The sequence below is a fragment of the Lontra canadensis genome, unplaced genomic scaffold, assembly GCF_010015895.1.
Source record: "Lontra canadensis isolate GAN:19392208 unplaced genomic scaffold, GSC_riverotter_1.0 scaffold96, whole genome shotgun sequence".
Lineage (NCBI taxonomy): Eukaryota > Metazoa > Chordata > Mammalia > Carnivora > Mustelidae > Lontra > Lontra canadensis.
Window position 1 is genome coordinate 7,346,238 of NW_022631090.1, and position 21,317 is coordinate 7,367,554.

The 21,317-nt window shown below is 38.6% G+C and overlaps 1 protein-coding gene across 11 annotated transcripts in view; it reads right to left on the minus strand.

Moving 5' to 3' along the window:
- Positions 1-15,572: 15,572 nt before the first annotated feature.
- Positions 15,573-21,317, minus strand: part of IL13RA2 (interleukin 13 receptor subunit alpha 2) — a 69,409-nt gene continuing 63,664 nt past the window's right edge. For all 11 annotated transcript variants that reach the window (XM_032837118.1, XM_032837116.1, XM_032837121.1 and 8 more), the window contains 2 exons: positions 16,484-16,599; positions 15,573-15,720 (listed from right to left, as the gene is read on the minus strand). In XM_032837118.1, the coding sequence (XP_032693009.1) occupies positions 15,670-15,720; positions 16,484-16,599 (167 nt within the window). In that variant the 3' untranslated portion in view covers positions 15,573-15,669. The remainder of the gene's footprint in view (positions 15,721-16,483; positions 16,600-21,317) is intronic.

Genomic DNA, 21,317 nt, shown 5'->3' on the forward strand with positions numbered 1-21,317 from the left:
TTTCTGACCTGCCAGGTCTCTGTGGATAAGTCTGCTGCCAATCTAATATTTTTACCATTGTATGTTACAGACTTCTTTTCCCGGGCTGCTTTCAGGATTTTCTCTTTGTCACTAAGACTTGTAAATTTGACTATTAGGTGGCAGGGTGTGGACCTATTCTTATTGATTTTGAGGGGAGTTCTCTGAACCTCCTGGATTTTGATGCTTGTTCCCTTTGCCATATTGGGGAAATTCTCTCCAATAATTCTCTCCAATATACCTTCTGCTCCCCTCTCTCTTTCTTCTTCTTCTGGAATCCCAATTATTCTAATGTTGTTTCGTCTTAGGGTGTCACTTATCTCTCGAATTCTCCCCTCGTGGTCCAGTAGCTGTTTGTCCCTCTTTTGCTCAGCTTCTTTATTCTCTGTCATTTGGTCTTCTATATCACTAATTCTCTCTTCTGCCTCATTTATCCTAGCAGTGAGAGCCTCCATTTTTTATTGCACCTCATTAATAGCTTTTTTTATTTCAACTTGGTTAGATTTTAGTTCTTTTATTTCTGCAGAAAGGGCTTTTATATCTCCTGAGAGGGCTTCTCTAATATCTTCCATGCCTTTCTCAAGCCCAGCTAGAACCTTGAGAATCGTCATTCTGAACTCTAGATCTGACATATTACCAATGTCTGTATTGATTAGGTCCCTAGCTTTTGGTACTGCCTCTTGTTCTTTTTTTTGTGGTGAATTTTTTTACCGTGTCATTTTGTCCAGATAAGAGTATATGAAGGAGCAAGTAAAATACTAAAAGGGTGGCAACAACCTCAGGAAAATATGCTTTAACCAAATCAGAAGAGTTCCCAAATCGTGAGGGGGGAGAAAGGGGATAAAAAGAGGTTCAGAAAGAAAAATAAATAATTAAACAATTAAAAGAAGAAAACGAATAAAGAAAAAATATCAAAAGGAAAAATATATATATATATTAGATAAACTAGTTAAAAAATGTTAAAAAAGAAAAGGGTAAAAGTTTAAAAAAAATCTAGCAGAAGAAGAGAAAAAAATTGAAAAAGAAAAAAAATTTAATTAACTGCAAGGCTAAAGAATCATGGGGAGAAAGCTATGAGTTCCGTGCTTTGCTTTCTCCTCCTCTGGGATTCTGCTGCTCTCCTTGGTATTGAAACTGCACTCCTTGGTAGGTGACCTTGGTCCTGCCTGGATTTCTTGTTGATCTTCTGGGGGAGGGGCCTGTTGTCGTGATTCTCAAGTGTCTTTGCCCCAGGCGGAGTTGCACCGCCCTTACCAGGGGCCGGGCTGAGTAATCCACTCGGGTTTGCTTTCGGGAGCTTTTGTTCCCTGAGCGATCTCTGTGGAGTTCTGGAGGACAGGAATGAAGATGGAGGCCTCCCAGTCTCCGGCCCGGAGGAGCCGAGAGCCCGGGGCCCCACTCCTCAGTGCACCCTCAGAGAACAGCGCCCAATTACTCCCGTCTGCCTGGCCTCCGGCCGCGCTCCGAGCTCACCGAGCCTGCGACCGGTTCAAGGTAAACCCGAGCTTAGAGCTCACTCCTCGGCTCTGTCTCTGTAGCCGGCTTCCCCGTTCTAATACCTGTAAGCTCTGTGACCCTCAGACACCCCCGATCTTTCTGTAACCCTGCGGGACCTGAGGCCACACTGACCCCGCGTGGGCTTCACCCCAGTTAAGCCTGTGGAGCGATGTCCCTCAGTGGAACAGACTTTTAAGAGTCCTGATTTTGTGCTCCGTTGCTCCACCGCTTGCCGGGAGCCGGCCCCTCCCCCCGCGGTCTATCTTCCCGTCGCTTTGGATTCACTTTTCAGCCAGTCCTACCTTTCAGAAAGTGGTTGATTTTCTGTTTCCAGAATTGCTGTTCTTCTTCTCTTCGATCTCTTGTTGGATTTGTAGGTGTTTGCAATCTTTAGATAAGCTATCTAGCTGATCTCCCGCTACCTGAAGTAGTCTCAGCCTGCTACTTCTCCGCCATCTTGACTCCTTCCATTTTTGAAATTTTTTTAAGTTTATTTTTTAAAAAAGTAAAATGATGGGGGGCACCTGGGTGGCTCAGTCGGTTAAGCTGCTGCCTTCGGCTCAGGTCATGATCCCAGGGTCCTGGGATTGAGTCCCACATCGGGCTCTCTGCTCAGCAGGAAGCCTGCTTCTGTCTCCCCCCTCACTGCCTGACTCTCTGCCTACTTGTAATCTCTGTCAAATAAATAAATAAAATCTTAAAAAAAAAAAAAAGTAAAATGATGGATGTAATATTAGCATTATTTGTTGATGACATTGTTGTATATATGGAGACCCCAGAAAAAAATCAGTATATACTTTAAAAGAATTGAGCAAGATGGCTAGATAAAAATAATATATAAAACAAACAGTGTTGTTATGTAATAACAACCAGTTGCATTTATAATGGAAGAAAGATGCCATTTACAATAGTTATAAACAGATAACAGTAATAAATTTAACAGGGCTACTTCTTGTGTGCCACACTGTTGGTCATGGGCTACACACTGGATCTGCACCTGGGCTATCAGTGAGGAGCAGAAGACCCCAGGGTGCTTCTCTGGCTCTGCTACGATGCCCTGGTGTGCCTTGCACTGGAGAACTTGGAAGTTGGGGGCAAAATAGAAGGACCCTAAGCTCAACTTCTCTCATGAATACAACTAGATAACTATTAATTGCCCTAAATACCTCAGAAGTTTCCCTGAAGGCTGGCAGAACAAACTCCGCAACTTAAGGTAGAGAAGAGGCCACATAGTAGAAGGTAGAAAGTGCAGAAATGCAGTTTGGGAGAGAAACAGTTGTGTCTACTGAAGTTGGGAAGGGACCGCAGTTGTGGAGAAGGGAGAGAGACAGACGAGCATAGAGGGGAGCACGTGGGGAAAATGAATCCTTCAAACCAACCGGCATGGAAAGTGAGAAAGGCCAAATTTTGTGAATTCTTGTAACCAGTGGGGCTTAGAGACTGAAATTTTAAAGGTCAGCAGGCTTGGATGTAGTAGAGCCTGGGGGGCACTGTGCTGCTCTTGGAGAGAAGGCAGGGAAATGTCCTGGGGTCATACAGTGTGGAAACAGAAATCTGAAGAGTACGTGAGGCACACAGTGGGGAGGTTATTTGCTCCTGTGATGACACATTTGGGAGAGACAGCATTCATGGAGAAACCCCTCCAGGGATAAAGGAATTGGCAGCAACATTTCCTTCCCAACCCCTCAGCATAAGCACAGGACAACCCATGGGAAGCAGCCAAGCACCAAAACTTGCTACCCAACTTGCTTACCCCAAGCACTGCCCTCTCCCCCATGCTCCAGTGGAACCATCCCGCTCAGCTATGCTTCCCTCAGTGCAGAGGGCCTCTGCCCCCAGAAGACCAGCCCATACCCTTGCCCACACAGCGTCATACCATGTGGGAGTTTTGTGGCATCTCAGTTGCAGCAGCAGTGGTGACAGGTTTTATTTCACAAACAGACCAGACCACACCTAGTTAAATGTGTCATATTCAGGTCAGGGACAAAACATTGTCCAAAATAGGCAAAGAGAGCCTCTGCAGATGATTTGCCTGAAGGAAACAGTGGCCAGGACACAACAGCAGAGCACACACAACACACACTGTAGACACTTCCTGAAGCACCAGGACCTCGGAAACAGGGGACACTGCATGACAGAGCACTACAGGATGTCTTCTTCATAAGGCCATTACCCTTAAGAAAAGGAGACATAGCTAACTTTTCTAACATAAAGACACAGGCACATTGACTTAGACCAAATGAGAAGACAGGAAAATTTATCCCAAATGAAAGTACAGGAAAAGGCCATGGCCAGAGATTTAAACAAAACAGATATAAGTAACATGCCTTATAAAGAATTTAAGGTAATGATCATAAAGATATTCACTGGACTTGAGAAAAGAGTGGAGGACATGAGGGAGACTCTTAACACAGAGATAAAGACTAACATAGCAGAGATAAAGGGCTTAATAAATGAAATAAGAAACACCCATGATGGAATGAACAGGATGGAAGAAGAAGAGGAACAAATTAATGACCTAGGAGATAGAGTAACAGAAAGTTATCAAGCTAACATAAAGAAAAAATACACAAAACAAGAAAAGACTTAGAAAACTCAATAACCATCAAACATAATATTTGTATTATAGGAGTGCTGGAAGAGAAAGAAAAGGGGACAGAAAATTTATTGGAAAAAATAATAGCTGAAAAGTTCCCTAATCTGGGGCAGGAAACAAATATTCAGATTCAGCAGGCACAGAGAACTCCCATCAAAATCAATAAAAACAGATCCACACAAAGATATATTGTAACTAAATTGGCAAAATATAGGGGTAACTGGGTGGCTCAAACGTTTGCTTTCAGCTCAGGTATGATCCCAGGGTCCTGGGATCAAGCCCCACCACAGTCTCTCTGTTCCACAGGAAGCTTGTTCTCCCTCTCCCACTCCCCCAGCTTGTGTTCCCTCTCTCACTGTGTGTCTCTCTGTCAAAAAAACAAAAAAATCTTTAGAAAAAATTGGCAAAAAAAAAAAAATCCATTGACAGTAATCTGGGAAAATTGTTTAAGCTCTTTTGAAAATGATATTTAGACATTTGCTACAGTAAAAAAAAAAACTGGGTAAAAAAATTGGCAAAATATAGTGATAAAGAAAACATTTTATAAGTAGTAAGACAAAAGAAAACAATAACTTACAAGGGAAAACCCATAAGACTACCAGGCAGTTTTCCAGCAAAAATTTTCTAAACCAGAAGGGAGTGGCATTATATATATTCCAAGTGATAAATGGAGAAAAATCTGTAGCAAGAATATTCTATCAAGCAGGGCTATCATTCAGAATAGGAGAGATAAAGAGTTTCCTTGACAAACAAAAACTAAAGGCAGTTCATGACCACTAAACCAGCATTGCAAGAAATCTTAAAGAGGACTCTGTCTGGAAAGGAGAGACTGAAAGTGATGACAGTATAAAGGTAAGAAATACAAAAGCAGTTAAAATGAATATTTCTGTAAAAAGTCAAGGAACTCACAAAATAAAAGATAAATATAAAAACACAAAGCTAAAATGTTGGGAGGAAAGGAGTAAAGAATGAGTTCAAACTTCAATGACCATCAACTTAATATACATTGCTATATGCAGAACAGGTTATATACAAACCTAATGGTAACCATATATCAAAAACTACTAATAAACATGCAAAGAATAAAGAGAAAAAACCCAACTACATTACTAAAAAAAAAAAAAAAAAAATCAACAAACCATGGGAGAAAGACAAGAAAGGATCAGAGAAAATCTTCAAAAACAACCACAAAATAAAGAGTAAGTTGATAATAAATATATATCAATAATTATTTTGAATGTAAATGGACTAATCTCTCCAATCAAAAGACAAAAGGTGTCAGAATGGATTAAAAAACAAGACCCATCTATATGCAGCCTACAAGTGATTCATTTTAGACCTAAAGACAGGAGCAGATTTAAAATGAAGGGATAGAGAAACATCTACTATGCAGATAGATGTCAAGAGAAAACCAGAATAGCAATACTTATATCAGAAAAAAATAGAACTTTAATGCAAAAACTAAGAGACAAAGAAGGACACTATAATAACAATGGACACAACACAACACGAAGATATAACAATTGTACATTTTTTTGCACCTAACATAGGGGCACTCAAATACATAAAACAGTTAATAACAAATATAAATGAACTAATTGATAAGAAGACAATAGTAGAGGACTTTAACACCCCACTTACATCAATGGACAGATCATCTAAACAGAAAATCAACAAGGAAAAAAAAAGGCTTTGAATGGAACACTGGAACAGATGGATTTAATATATTCAGAGCATCCCATCCTAAAACTACAGAGTACACATTCTTTTCAAGTTCACAAAGAACATTTTCCAGAACTGATCATATATTAACCCACAAAAAAAGCCTCAAGAAATTCAAGAAGATGGATGCCATGTATCTCTTCTGACAATAACACTAATAAACTAGAAATCAACCAAAAGAAAAACATCCGGAAAGACCACAAATACATGGAGATTAAATAACATGTTACTACACCATAACTGTGTCAACCAGGAAATCAAAGGAAAAATTAAAAACTACATAGAAACAAACAAAAATGAATACACAACAGTCCAAAATCTTTGGAACGCAGTAAAAGCAGTTCTAAGAGGGAAGTTTATAGCAATAAAGGCCTACCTCAATAAAGAAAAATAATCTCAAATAAACAACCTAACCTTGCACATACAGGAGCTAGAAAAAGAACAATAAACAAAATCCAAACCCAGCAAAAGGAAGGGAAACAAAAACCAATTAGAGCAGAAATAAATGATATAAAAACTAAAAGCAAAAATATAAGAAAACAATACAACTGACCACTGAGGGACACCTGGGTGGCTCAGTCAGTTAACCCTCTGACTTGTGCTCAGATCATGAACCTGGGGTCTTAGGATGGGGTCCTGGGATGGAGTCCTGCATCATGCTCCCTGATCAGTGTGGAGCCCATTTCTCCCTCTGCTTGTTGCTCCCCTTCCTTGTACTCTCTTTTTCTCTCTCTGACAAATAAATAAATAAAATCTTAAAAAAAAAAAAGAGGGGTGCCTGTGTTGCTTAGATGGTTAAGCATCTGCCTTTGGCTCAGGTCATGATCTCCAGGTCCTGCATCAGGATCACAGCTCAGCAAGGAGTCTGCTTCTCTCTCACCCTCTGCCTCTCCCCCTCTTTGTGCTCTCTCTGTCTCTCTGTCTGTCTGTATCTCTCTCTCTCAAATAAATAAATAAATAAATAAATCTTTAAAAAAAAAAAAAGAATTGATCTCTGAAACTAGGAGCTCATTCTTTGAAAAAAAAAATGGCAAAACTGACAAACCTCTAGTCAGACTTATCAAAAAGAAAAGATAAGGATCCTAATAAATCACAAATGAGAGAAGAGAAATAACAGCCCACACTACAGAAATACAAACAACTATAAGACAATATTATGGAAAAACTATATGCCAACTAATTGGACAACCTGTAAGAAATGGATGTATTCCTAGAAACATATAAACTAACAAACTGAAACAGGGAGAAATAGAAAACTTGAACAGACTGGTAACCAGCAAAGAAATTAAATCAGTTATCAAAAAACTCCCAACATGGGGCACCTGGGTGGCTCAGTGGGTTAAAGCCTCTGCCTTCGGCTCAGGTCATGATCCCAGGGTCCTGGGATCAAGCCCCGCATTAGGCTCTCCACTCAGCAGGGAGCCTGCCTCACCCTCTCTCTTGGCCTGCCTCTCTGCCTACTTGTGATCTCTGTCTGTCAAATAAATAAATAAAATCTTAAAAACAAACAAACAAACAACAACAACAACAAAAAACTCCCAACAAACAAAAGCCCAGGGCCAGATGGCTTCATAGATGAATTCTACCAACATTTAAAGAAGAGTTAATACCTATTCTTCTCAAACTATTACCTAAAATAGAAGAGGAAGGAAAACTTCCAAATTCATTCTATGAGGCCAGCATGACACTGATACCAAAACTAGATAAAGACTCCACTGGAAAAGAGAACTATAGGCCAATATCCCTGATAAACATAGATGCAAACATCCTCAACAAAATACTAGCAAACTGAATCCAAAAGTCCGTTAAAAAAATCATTCACCACAATGAAGTGGGGTTTATTCCTGGGTTGCCAGGGTGATTGAATATTCACAAATCAGTCAATGAGACACATCATATCAGTAAGAGAAGCCATATGATCATTTCAGTAGATGCACAAAAAGCACTTAACAAAGTACAACATCCGTTCATGATAAAAAATCCTCAAATAAGTAGGTTGATGGGGAACATACCTCAACATAATAAAGACCATATATGAAAAACCTACAACTAACATCATCCTTAATGGGGAAAAGACTTCCATAAGGTCAGGGACAAGACAAGGATATTTACTCTCCCCACTTTTATTCAGCATAGTACTGATGGTCCTAGCCTTAGCAGTCAGACAACAAAAAGAGAAAAAAGGCATCCAAATCAGCAGGGAAGAAGTCAAAACTTCACTATTTGCAGACAACATGATACTATATATAGAAAACCCAAAGGACTCCACAAAAAATTTGCTACAACTGATACACAAATTCAGTAAATTTGCAGGATAAAATACCAACATACAGAAATCTGTTGCATTTCTATACAGCAATAATGAGGCAGCAGAAGGAGAGAGGAAGGAACCAATCCCATTTACAACTGCACCAAAACAATAAGATACCTAGGAATAAATCTAACCAAAGAGGTAAAAGATCTGTGCTCTGAAAACTATAAAATACTGATGAAAGAAATTGCAGATGACACAAAGAAATGGAAAGACATTCTATGCTCATGGATTGGGAGAACAAATATTGTTCTACTATATTGTCTATACTACCCAAAGCAATAATGCAATCCCTATGAAATTACCATCAGCATTTTACACAGAAGAAGAACAATCTTAAAATTCGTATGGAACCACAAAATTCCCTGAATAGCCAGAGGATTGTTGAAAAAGAAAACCAAAGCCGGAGGCATCACAATTCTGGACTTCAAGTTATATCATACACCTGTAGTGAGGAAGAGAAAGAAGAGAGAGAGAGAGACAAATCAAGAAACACACTCTTAACTCTATAGAACAAACTGATGGTTACCAGAGGGAGGGTTGTGGGGGAGGAGATGGGTTAAATTGATGGAGATTAAGCAGTGCACTTGTCATGATGAGTATAGACTGATGCATGGAATTGTCAGAACACTATATTGTACACCTGAAACTAATATAACATTGTATGTTAACCAACTGGAATTAAAATAAAAAGCCAATAAAAAGAAAAGATAAAAAAAGAAATTAAACAGAAAACATTCAACATCTGTTTGAAGACAATTTTGTAATGCTACTGAAAAACACAATATATTACCTGACAAAGTGTAAAGGCATCCATTTTCTTTTTTTTTTTTTTTTAAGATTTATTTATTTAACAGAGATCGAGTAATCACCAGTAGGCAGAGAGAGAGGGAAGCAGGCTCCCCGCCAAGCAGAGAGCCCATTGCTGTGGGGCTCGATCCCAGGACCCTGAGATCATGACCTGAGCCGAAGGCAGAGGCATAACCTACTGAGCCACCCAGGCGCCCCTAAAGGCATCCATTTTCTTTAACAGGAAAATCCAATCTTGTATAGTTAACAATTCTCCCCTAATTATTCGGTAATTATTAATGTGATCTCAATAAAAAAAATATGATTGAAGTAGAGAATAAAGCAAGCTAATTCCAAAATATATAGGGAAAAACAAAGATGTAAGAAGAAACAGAAACTCTCTGAAAAAGAAGACTGATGACAGGGAGATGCTGTCCTTACTGGATCTTAAAGCACATTATTAGGCTACATAATTAAATAGAGGTACTGGTACATGACTAGTAGTGGTACATGATTAGACTTAGCTCAATGGAAAGAGAGTCCAAAAATAAACTAAACTACACGGACAAGCTAATTTTGTCTGAATGTTTGTACCTGCACCCCAAATGTTCATTGTGAAGATACTATGAGGAAGGGCCTTTGGGAAATGCTTAGGCCCTAAAGGCAGAATCTACATGATTAGGATTAGTGCCCTTATGAAAGAGACCCCACAGAGCTCCCTAGCTCCTTTCACCATGTGAGGATATAAGGGATGTCTGCAGTCTGGAAGAAAGCCTTCACTTGATCATGCTTGTATACTGATCTTGGACTTCTAGCCTTCAGAACTATGAGAAATAAATTTCTATTTACAAACCACCCATTGTGTGGTCTTTTGTTATATAGCAATCTGAAAGGACTAAGATATATACACACACACACACAAATTAAATATACGGTAAATATGGAAAATGTCATTTTACATTGGGAGGAAATAGTTTGTTTACCAAATTGTGATGCAATTATTGGGGAACTTTCTGGGAAAAGTTGAAAAATTTTTCAACTTTCAAACTTGAAAAATTATTTTTCTATACCCCATAATTCACATATAAGTTCCCTACTGAAATTTCCTTTATCTTTGATTGTCAATGTCCACTTTCGCTACAAAATTCAAGTCAAGCACCCCCTTCCCCTTTCCCGTCTTCCTCTTGCTGAGCAGCTGGGATAGATCTAGGTAGGCTTCCATGACATAGAGGAGTGGAACCGTGGTGTTCCAGAGTTGAGATGTTTGAGGTGAAGGGGAGTGAAGAGGATATCCTTGTAGTCAGATTAACCTAGTATCGGGTGTCAGAACTCAAACAGAGTGAGAAGTGAGATCCACAAATGTGGAGGGCAGTGTAGTACGAGATGTCAGAGTCTGATTAGTATAAATAGCATGTCCATGCTAGGACCTGTCCTGACATTGGCAGTCAGTGCCTAAGTGGAATTAAAAGGCATCTGTAGGGGTGCCTGGGTGGCTCAGTGGGTTAAAGCCTCTGCCTTTGGCTCAGGTCATGATCCCAGGGTCCTGGGATCAAGCCCCACAGCAATGGGCTCTCTGCTCGGCAGGGAGCCTGCTTCCTCCTCTCTCTGCCTGCCTCTCTGCCTACTTGTGATCTCTGTCTGTCAAATAAATAAATTTTTTAAAAATCTAAAAAAAAAAATACAAAATACTTAATAATTACAAGGTAGAGAGAGAGTAACTTTACAAGGTAAAACTTGATAGCAACCACTTTAATGAAGTTAATGAAGTGAATATCATTAATAATGATACACATTGAAATCATGCACTACCTGATAACATGCAATGAGATGAACACAACATTGCTTCTGTGATTTTTCTGTCAAAGATGTATGACATGAATCTAATCATGAGGAAACACTCAGTGAACCAAAACCTAGAAATTCCTACAAAATAACTGCCTTCTGGTTTTGGCATCCAGGTAATACTGGGCTCAGAGAATGAGTTGGGCAATGTTTCTTCCCCATCTACAGTTAGAATGAGCTTGTGGAGAATGGACATGAATTCTTGTTTAAATATTTGGTAGAATTCACCGGTGAGGCCATCTGGGCCTAGGCTGTTGTATGGGGAAGTTTAAAAGTCACTAATTCTATCTCTTAGGTCTTTTATTTCCTCTTGAGTCAATTTCAGTCATTTGTGTCTTTCTAGGAAATTGTCCATTTCATCTAAGTTTTTTACTTTGTGGCATGATACTCTCTTATACACATTTTTATTTCTCTAAAGATGGTAGTAATTTCTTTTTCATTCCTAATTTTAATAATATGAATCTTCTCTCTCCCTTTTATCAATATAGCTAAAGGTTTGTCAACTTATTGATTTTTTTCAAATAACTGTGTTTTGATTTCTTGATTATCTCTGTTTTTCTATTCTCTATTTCATTTATTTTGCTCTAATTTTTATTACATAGTATCTTCAGCTTACTTTGGGTTGAGTTTGCTCTTCTTTTCCAATCTCTTCAGTGGAAGATTACATTATTGATTTTTTTCTTCCTTTTTAATATATGAATTTGTAGCTATAACTTTCCTGCTAAACACTGTTTTGGCTGGATCCCATAAGTTAGGTGTGTTGTGTTCCTTTTTTTTTTTTTTTTTTCAGTCTTATCAATGTATTTTCTATATTCCCTTGTGATTTCTCCTTGACCCACTGGTTATTTAGGAGTGTGTTATTTAATTTCCACATATTTGTCTATTTCTAAATATTTATTTTTTATTATTCTCTAATTTCATTACATTGTAGTCAGAGAAAATACTTCAAATGATTTAGAGCCTTTAGAATTTGTTTAGTTTTGTTTTATGTCCTAGCATATGGTTTATCCTGGATAATGTTCCATATACTCTTAAGAAGAATGTGTATGCTGATGCCATTGGATAAATTGTTCTATAGATGTGTTAGACCTAGCAGGATTATATTATGTTCAAGTTCTCTGTTTCCTAGTTGATCTTCTGCCTACTTGTTCCATCACTGGAAGTGAGTTGTTGGGGCACCTTGGTGGCTCAGTCTGTTAAGTGTCTGCCTTTGGCTAAGGTCATGATATCAGGGTCCTGGAATTGAGCCCCACATTGGGCTCTGTGCTCGGCAGGGAGTCTGCTTCTTTCTCTCCCCCTGCTTGTGCTTTCTCTCTCAAATAAATAAATAAAATCTTTTTAAAAGAATAAAGTGAGTTATTGAAGTATAGCTATTATTACTGAGTTTGGGCTCCCTACTCAGGGGGGAGCTTGCTTCTCCCTCTGCCACTCTCCCTGCTTGTGTTCCCTCTCTCACTGTCTCTCAGTCAAATAAATAAATAAAATCTTTGAAATAAATTCATTCATTCATTCATTCATTCATTCATTCCAGTCTCAAAATGTCTGCTTTTTGTACAGATTAACTAATTCAGTTTTATTGTTATTAATATGACTGGTTTTATAACTGTCATTTTACTTTATGTTTTTCCTATGATTCATGATATTTTCTCATTCTTTCTCTCTGTATTGTCTTCATTTGAAGTGAATATTTTTAATGTAGTATTTCAGTTATTTTAATAATTGTTCATTATTTTTAAAATTTATTTTCTTGGTTACCCTAGGGCTTTCAGTATACATCTTAATTCTCAGACCTATTTCGAATTTATACGAACTTAAGGACAGTGAGATAGGGAAATGTTACTTCTATGTAGCTCTATCCTCCTCTGTCTTTTTGTATGATGTTTGCTTATCAGCAAAATCTGTATTTTTTAAAAATATTCATATTTGTTAGAGAGAGAGTATACACACATGGGGGGCGGGGAGACTCCCTGCTGAGCAGGGATTTCCCCATGCAGGGCTCGATCCCAGGACCCTAGGATCATGATCTGAGCTGAAGGTAGATGCTTAACAGACTGAGACACCCAGGTGCCACAGATCTGTATTTTTTGACAGCATCCATAAAAGAACTTTTCTAGTCTCTTTCACATAAAGTCAACCCCTTTAGAGAGAGCTACGAAGCTCTCTATTCTTCCGGCCTGACTCTCGCCATATGTGAAACTCTTTGCTACTGCTCCAGAGATGGAGCAGGAACATTTACCCTTATAGTATCACCCATGAGAAGCAAGACTCTGGGCTGGGGGGCAGGAAGGGAATGGACATCTCTAATCTTCTTGGTTTGTCCCTTCCAGCATAGAACCTTAGTCCTACATGGAAGCTGGGGTGAAGATTACTGGAACCCAGTATTCTCAGCTTGTTGCACCTGTGAATGGGAGCTAGGTGAAGGGAGGGAGCCTCAAAAGTCCTTTGCCAAGAACAGAGCTTCTGCAACACAGAACTGGGAAGGACAAGTAATGCTGGTGACCAACACCTCCTGGGGAGAAATCATAGTCATAAATGGATATGGATGTTTTTATGGTATAGTTTGAGCAGTCTAATCAGAACTGATGCTGGCTATCAGGAGTGGATATATAATTAAGAGGGCACAGTGAAGAATAAAATAGGGGGTTCCTTTTTCAAAACTCATTAGGAATTTCAAGACGGTGACAGTAGATCATTAAATCATGTCTGAAGCTCTTCCAAGGCCCCAAGCACAGGTACCTCTGTAATTACACAGGGCAGAGAGTCATGAAGTCATCCTCATTCGTTTTTGCCCTACAGTAGGATCCTGGAGAACCCCTGCTATTTAAAGTTTATTAAAGGTGTTTCTGGGGGCACCTGGGTGGCTCAGTGGGTTAAGCCTCTGCCTTCAGCTCAGGTCGTGATCTCAGGGTCCTGGGATCGAGCGCCACATTGGGCTCTCTGCTCGACAGAGCCTGCTCCCCGCCCGCCTCTCTGCCTGCCCCTCTGCCTACTTGTGATCTCTCTCTGTCAAATAAGTAAATAAAATCTTTTTTTTTTTTAAAGGTGTTTCTGGGAGGTCCTAGGGGAGAGGCTTCTAAGTGAGGGGATAGGGCAGCCCTAGGTAACAGAAGTCAGATGGGAGAGAGGGGGGATGTGACTTAGGGGACTATCTATATATATCAAACATTTGGGAAATCTTTGGTATCTTAAAATTCTATCATAATGCGAAAAAAAAAAAAAAGGACTTGAAAAAATTCAATTTCAGAAAATTTGGAGTCACATTATTGAAAGGTGATTAAACCTATAGAGTTAGTAGGCCAGGAGTTCCAGGGGTCCTTCTGCAAAGACATTTTGTCTTTTTGTCCAGATTTGTTGTCATTTTGTTGTCATATCCAGTTTATTAGGGCAATTTTGGTAGGGACTTGTAGGTTTATGGCAGGAATTCCAGCAATCTTTTGATTAGTAGAACTTGTTATGCAGCTCTGAAGAGAGGAATTGAAATACTTGTTCCTGGAGACCCACTCATGTGGCTGACTTCCATTTCTGTCTAGGCTTGACATTTTCCCCTCCACATTCCTCCTTCTTCCCAAACACCTCTCAACACTTCAAAAACATCTTTAGCAAGACCTGGTTTGAGAGTAATTTGCTAATCATATATATTGCTATGGGGCTTCTAATGTTTAACAAGGATAGGCCTTAGGAAGGTGGTAGTGCATCTGTCACTGATTACAAGTGACAGTAGAGGGTGGTATTCTGGTTTACACCTCAGTTTTATATCTTCTTCCCCTTTTAGAGATAAATGGTCACTACCAATAATAGTCAAAGCTGTGGTTATCCTGCTCATGGGCTTATCTCTTCATTATACTGTTTTAATCAATTTCATTCTAAAATGCTCCTATCTATCAGTGCTTTTCAGATTGAATGTGCAAATGAATCACCTGGGGATGTTCTTAAAATACAGATTGCTAATTAAGTAGGTTTGGGTTAAGTTCTGAGATTCTGCATTTCTAATAAGCTCCCAAGAAATCCCTACTCTATTGGTCTGTGGACCACAAGGAAGAAACACTCTGAATAATATTAAACAGACATTTGTCCAAACTAAAACTTGGCTCTTGACTGTACTCTATAGGTCATTATTCCCTAAGTTTTAAAGCAACTCTCTACACTTAGGTTGCCATCTTCTCTCCCAGAAGTTAATTGTCAATTAGTCTGAAAGTTATATTTACTTTTAAAAGGCTTCTTAGTAATTTCAAGGCTTCTGCCTTTTGGTTCCTGAACTTTAAAAAAAAAAATCACACCATCAGAAAGTAGGAGATGCGGCCTGCCAACTAGTACAGGAAACTCCCAAGCTTTTACTACATATTTGTGACATCTGGATTTTTCAAATATGATCTCTTTACTCATTTCATTATTTTCAGCCTTCCTATGCATTCATTTCTTCCACCTTTTTCACAAAATATAAAGCACATATTTAGACTATCAAATGTACTGAAAACTTCTTATTTCTTATTAATCCTCTCCACAGGTTAATTTTAAAGCCAAACAACTTTACTCATGGTGAATACATTCATCCCAAGTATTTTTTTTTTAAATGAGAATCTCATTTTCCACAATCAGCAATATTTCTGGCTTAGTGCAAGTTATAAAAGCACACTGTTTTATTAACACATCAGTGAATAGAATCTGACCCAACCCTTGACTTCTCTATGTGTAGTACTCTGACTATGTATTAATGAGCAGAAAGCTTATTAATAGAATCCAGAAAATGTACTACTAGTTGAGGGTTTGAGTATTCTAAAGCCTACTTAAATACAACAATGCTTTTAAAACAAGATTTATTCAATATTTGGTGAAAAGCTTCAGTTTAACAAGACTCATATTTAGCATTTGGTCATTAAGACTGAAAGTTAATGAGTCAAAAAAATGTCTCCTGATGAGAAAAGACTTCTTTTTTTGCATGAAAGATCTGAAATTAAAAAAAAAAAGAGCTCAATTATTAACAAATAATAATAACACAAACTATTTCAACTCAGATTAGTAACTCAGAGAAATAGATTTTTAAAAAGCATTCAGCAGAGAAATACAGTGAAACATTTCATGCACATTCAAATTTCCCTTTATCTTTAAAAGACTTGGCATTAAGATATTTTTCTCCAAATCACAATTTCTCCTTAAAGCCCACCAATCTTTACTGACCTTCATTTTCTGAAATTGTATAACATTTGTACAGCTTAAATAGGAACTATCTAAAAACAGCTCACAGTACAGATTATTACTTTTTATGGATTCTATCTCCCCAGCTAGAGTATATAAACTCTTGGAGGGCAGACACTATCTTTTTCAATTTGGGGGATTTTTGCCTGTGACATACTAGTAATATATTTCAGGCTATATTCAGTTTAAGTCACTCTTTCCTTCCTCCCAATCCTGCTTTTCTCCTGTAACTCTTTCCTTATATTGTTCCCTAATCTAGAGGTGAATAGTGTTTCATATTCCAAAACATTATTCCTATATTTCAACAAAAGTAAATCTACCTCCAAATTTAGCTTTATAGGATTAATTTTTTAAATTATTATATTTTCTGAAGACATCATCATAATCCATACAACATCAATTATACACCCACAGTTTATAGGAAAAATTATAAAACATAGGTCTATCAATTCTAAACACAGAACATTTATTTGTTAGCTACTATCTCAGACTAAACATTATGTTATACAACTTACCGTTTTCAGTAAAGCCCTTTGATTATACAAAAGCAGACAAGTTATTACCAAAACAAACAGTGAGATAAAAGCAAATGGTATCAAGAAAAATACTACGGTTTCCTTCCATTTGTCACCTAGGATTAAAAATTTAAAAAAAAAAAAAAAAAGGAAAGGTTAGATGTTTACAATTATTTTTGAAGCTAAATTAGTTTGTAAATAAGCTAGTAACTGGTGAAGAACTGAGTTAAACTTGGAAGCCTCTGCCATATTTGCTAGTGTGTAGGTACCACAGTTATGTTTGAGTATAGCATTCCTTCCATTTGTGCAATTTGTATATAGAACAATTACTTGACTAAATGTCACATCTCTTCATTGCACTTAGAAAAACAACTCTCCAAAGCTCAATTCTTGTTTTCCGATATGTTTTCATTTAAAATTTTACCTTGTGAAATTTCATACCAAAATGATAAAATATTAGCTAAGTGATTAGAAAAACAGGTCTTGTGTATCTCTTAACTCTTACTAAGTCGAAGTTTTATATTATATCACCTAATGCTATAGTGAGCAAAATCTGGTAACAGGGAGCAGAATACATGACCAGAAAATACACCACCTTGACAATGGGATTATTTTGAGCCAAAGGCAATCAAGACTCAGCAGACTGGGTGGCTCAATTCTTAAGCTTCTGCCTTTGGCTCAGGTCATGATCCCCATATCCTAGGACTGAGCCCAGCATCAGGCTCCCTGCTCAGAGGGAAGCCTGCTTCTCCCTCTCTCACTCCCTCCCCCTGTTTGTGTTCCCTCTCTCTCTCTCTACATAAATAAAATCTTAAAAAAAAAAACAAAAAAAAACCAACTCAGCAGACTCAAGAAAAATGTTTACCTCTCTCTTAACCACATAAAAGAATTTAGATTAGGCAGCCTGGTCTGAGAGCAAGCTATTACCAGAAACAACTTTCATTTGAATCACCTATCTGTATGGTGGGGCAAACATGTAATTACAGTAGCATCCCTCCACCATCAACATCCTTATCCATGGTTTTGCTTTCTATGGTTTCAGTTACAAGTGGTCAACTGCAGTCCAGAAGCAGATGATCCTCCTTCTGATGTATAATCAGATCAACAGTAGCCTAATGCTATGTCATAATGCCTACAGTATAGCCTCTCTTCATCTCATCACTTAGACGTTTTATCATCTCACATCATCACAAGAAGGGAAGATTGAGTATAAGGTATTTTGAAAGACCACATTCAGGGGCACCTGGGTGGCTCAGTGGGTTAAGGCCTCTGCCTTTGGCTCAGGTCATGATCCCAGGGTCCTGGGATCGAGCCTCACATCGGGCTTTCTGCTCAGCAGGGAGCCTGCTTCTCCCTCTCTCTCTGCCTGCCTCTCTGCCTACTTGTGATCTCTGTCAAATAAATAAATAAAATCTTTAAAAAAAAAGAAAGAAAGAAAGAAAGACCACATTCACATAGCTTTTATCACAGTATATTGTTATAACTGTTCTATTGTATTAGCTATTGCTGTTAAATCTCTTCCTGTGCCTACTCCTAAATTAAACTTTACCATAGATTATATAGGAAAAAACAGTTTATAGAGGGTTCAGTACTCTCAGTGGTGTTAGGCATCCATTGGGGGTCTTGGAACATATCCCCCTCTTCCTATTGTCCTGTGAATTACCCTTCTCCCACTTTGAAATCCCAGGTCCCAATCCCATTCCTTAGCTCATGATGGCATATAAGCCTCAACTGCCCTAATTGCCCTTGGGTCTCACATTTCCATGGGGCCCCTGTACTTATGAAATTAACTTTTTTTTATTGTTAATCTATCTTATATCAGTTTAATTATTAGAGAAGCCAAAGAACCTAGAAGACTAGAAGGAACATTTTTCCTCCACAACAGTTAGTGTATTCGGCAGGATAAATTTTAACAGGCTGGCACGAATTCTTACTATGTGAGTCTCCTGGATCTCTGCCTACAGAGTCTCATGAAAGCAAGAGTGGTAGGAGTCCTTTTCTTTTCTAAATTTAGATTAACAGGAGAAAATATTTATGGAACAAGTTCCTTGGTGCAGTACATCTGATAAAGATTTGGTATTAGTACTTTTGTTTTCTATTAATCCTTTGCCTCTGTTTCTTTTTGTCACTTTCTACACCTTGAGAGCTTGGCTTTATGACCAGTGAGAATATTCTGCCAACCAAAGGGTACATGTACCAGTGTGCATTTGGCAGAGAGCTGAACAGGCTGTGGATCTGAGCAGACGGAGTTAGGCCTGGGTCCAATGTAAAAACCAGAATTTGGGCTAAACTAGTCTAGACTTAGGTTTCTTGGTCTGACTCTGCCAGCTGTCAGGGGAATTTTGTCTTAAGGGGTCTCAGTTCATAAGGGGCCTTTGTCATCTCAATTTTTGTTGTCTCTTTGTGATAATAAAGGTCTTTGTTTTCTTAGGCTGAATCCTGTGAGGGCTGTATCTTCTGTACTCTCCTTTGGGATACCTTTTTGTCCATAGAGAGGCTTATTGATTTGAGTCACTATTGAGATTAATAGATCGTACTTATCAATGGCCAGAAAATGGATCTTTTGAATTAGATTTCTAGATTGAAGCTTTTAGAGAACACTCATCCTATTGACAACTGTGGAAAAACTAAATTGAAAAGGGGACACAGGGGCGCCTGGGTGGCTCAGTTGGTGAGTATCTGCTTTTGCCTCGGGTTGTGATCCCAGGATCCTGGGATCAAGCCCTGCGTCGGGCTCCTTGCGTGCTTCTCCCTCTCCCACTCCCCCTGCTTGTGTTCTCTCTCACTCTCTCTGTCAAATAAATAACATCTTTTAAAAATAAAAATAATAAAAAATATAAATGGAACACAAAGGAATATAATATGGCAAGCCTTAGGGACTCCCTTAACAAAATGGAAGAACAAAAATTAGAAAAAAATTAAAGTCTACATCCAATGTAAATTCTCCTTTTCAAAATCTGGCTCCATCTGCCTAGTTCAGCTTCCCCTTTCCTCTAACATTTACAGAGAATACTCTTGCCTGATCTCCAGGTCCAGGGTATACGGGTTACTTGTGTAAATACTGAAAGCTAGGAAGTGATTTTAGCAGAAGCACCCAATAAGGGTGGTGGGACTCATTTTGCTATCCCTTATAATTCCTACTTTCCAGGGCTCTTTAATCAGGCTCTACCAGCTTCAGGTCTTCCCATATCAAGTCCTTTTCAGGTATATCCTGGACCCCCACTGTGAAGAATTCATGTCCCATGGACAGCAGCCATTCTTTTAAATTCTAAAGCCCCTTTACTTTTGCTTTCAGATCACACAAATTTAGAGAGGAGTTGGAAAGATTAGTGGCCATTCAAAACCCCCACTCAAAAGGACCTTATTAGATGCTAACGGGTGTTCTTCCCACCGGTGTATTGCAGTTAAGAGACAAATAATATGGCTCCCTGAGAAAACTGTCCTCCCTCCCCACCCCCCAAAATATGACCAGAATTTCTCTTAGGCCCTCCTACAAGTGATCAGCTGACAGCCAATGTTCAGGGGCAGATAGAAGCAACAGGAGAAGCTTCCCTCCAACTCTGGAACAACGGTGAACTGGTCCAAGTTTAAATTGTACACTCAGAAAGAAGGCCTTTGCTTAAAAGGTTTGCTTAAAAGTTTTGCTTAAAAGTTTTATACAGACTTTACAAAGGCCCTATGCAAATTCTTCAACATCAACTCAAATGTCCTCATATTTATCCTTCCCTGAAGGAAGGTTCCCATATGGGCCCCTCCCAGAGTTGATGAGACCCTGAGGGACTTTCTCGTAAACTGCTACGTTACTCCCTTAAACAGACAAGGGAAAACTAACACTAAAATTAATTAAAAACTTTGCCAAATTCTGGAGTCTGCAAAGAGCATCTTGGGAAAACTGGTAGAAGCCAGCAAAGGGTGAGAATTCTTACCAGAGTCAGCTCTCCCAAATCTCTGCATAGTGCTCAATCAAGAGAAGAAAATAAAATTTAATATTGTCCCTTCCTTTTCAAATCCAGACCCACTGGTTATTGATCCTGTCTCTCCCAGAGATAGCTATATGCCTTCTTGCTTGTCTCATTTGTGTCCTACAAATCAGGCTTGGATTCCTGCTGCCTGGGACATGTAGGTGGTTGATTCCTTCCTTTGGCTATCTTTGGGAGTGACTCTGGATCTTGGGAAGGTAATATCCTTTGCATCCTCTTTGGAGCCCTTCTTACACCAAGCGGGGGTTGTTAAGTACTGCCAGAAAAACTGTTTGTCCCAGCTGAAAACTCACAAGATAGTCTAAAGGATTCTTTAGCTGTTCTATGGTCAGAAGTTGGTCAGGAACTGAAAGCTGATACGCAGCGCCTGAAAGAATTTTTTTTTCTAAGGCTTCCTTCCCTAAACCGAAATGAAATTATGCACCCAGAAAGAAAAACCTTCTGAAGCCTTTGTAAAAGGATTTACTAAAACATTCCAAAGATCCATGGTATAAAAAAGCAAATTGAAGATAAGGTACTTTAATGGGAGGATCAACCTCTTATGTCATTTAGGCTGCAGTCCAGTTCTTGGAGAAAATAAGAGTAATTGTCCTTATCTTATGAATCTTTACAGAATGAGAAATGCAGCTGTAGAGGTAGTTGAAAGTTCACTTCTTCCTTTTTATCACTCCCCAAACCTCCCCCGTTTATTTCTAAAGGCTTGTTTAGTATTGTAAAAATTCTGGCCTTAGGAAACTAAAGTCCTTGTTGGAGGAACACGCATTCTTTCCCTGTGTCTTTGGTAAGTCCTTTTATCTAGGTCATCTCTTTAAAGTACAAACTTCAGGGAGGTAATTCTTACCAGAAGAACTCAA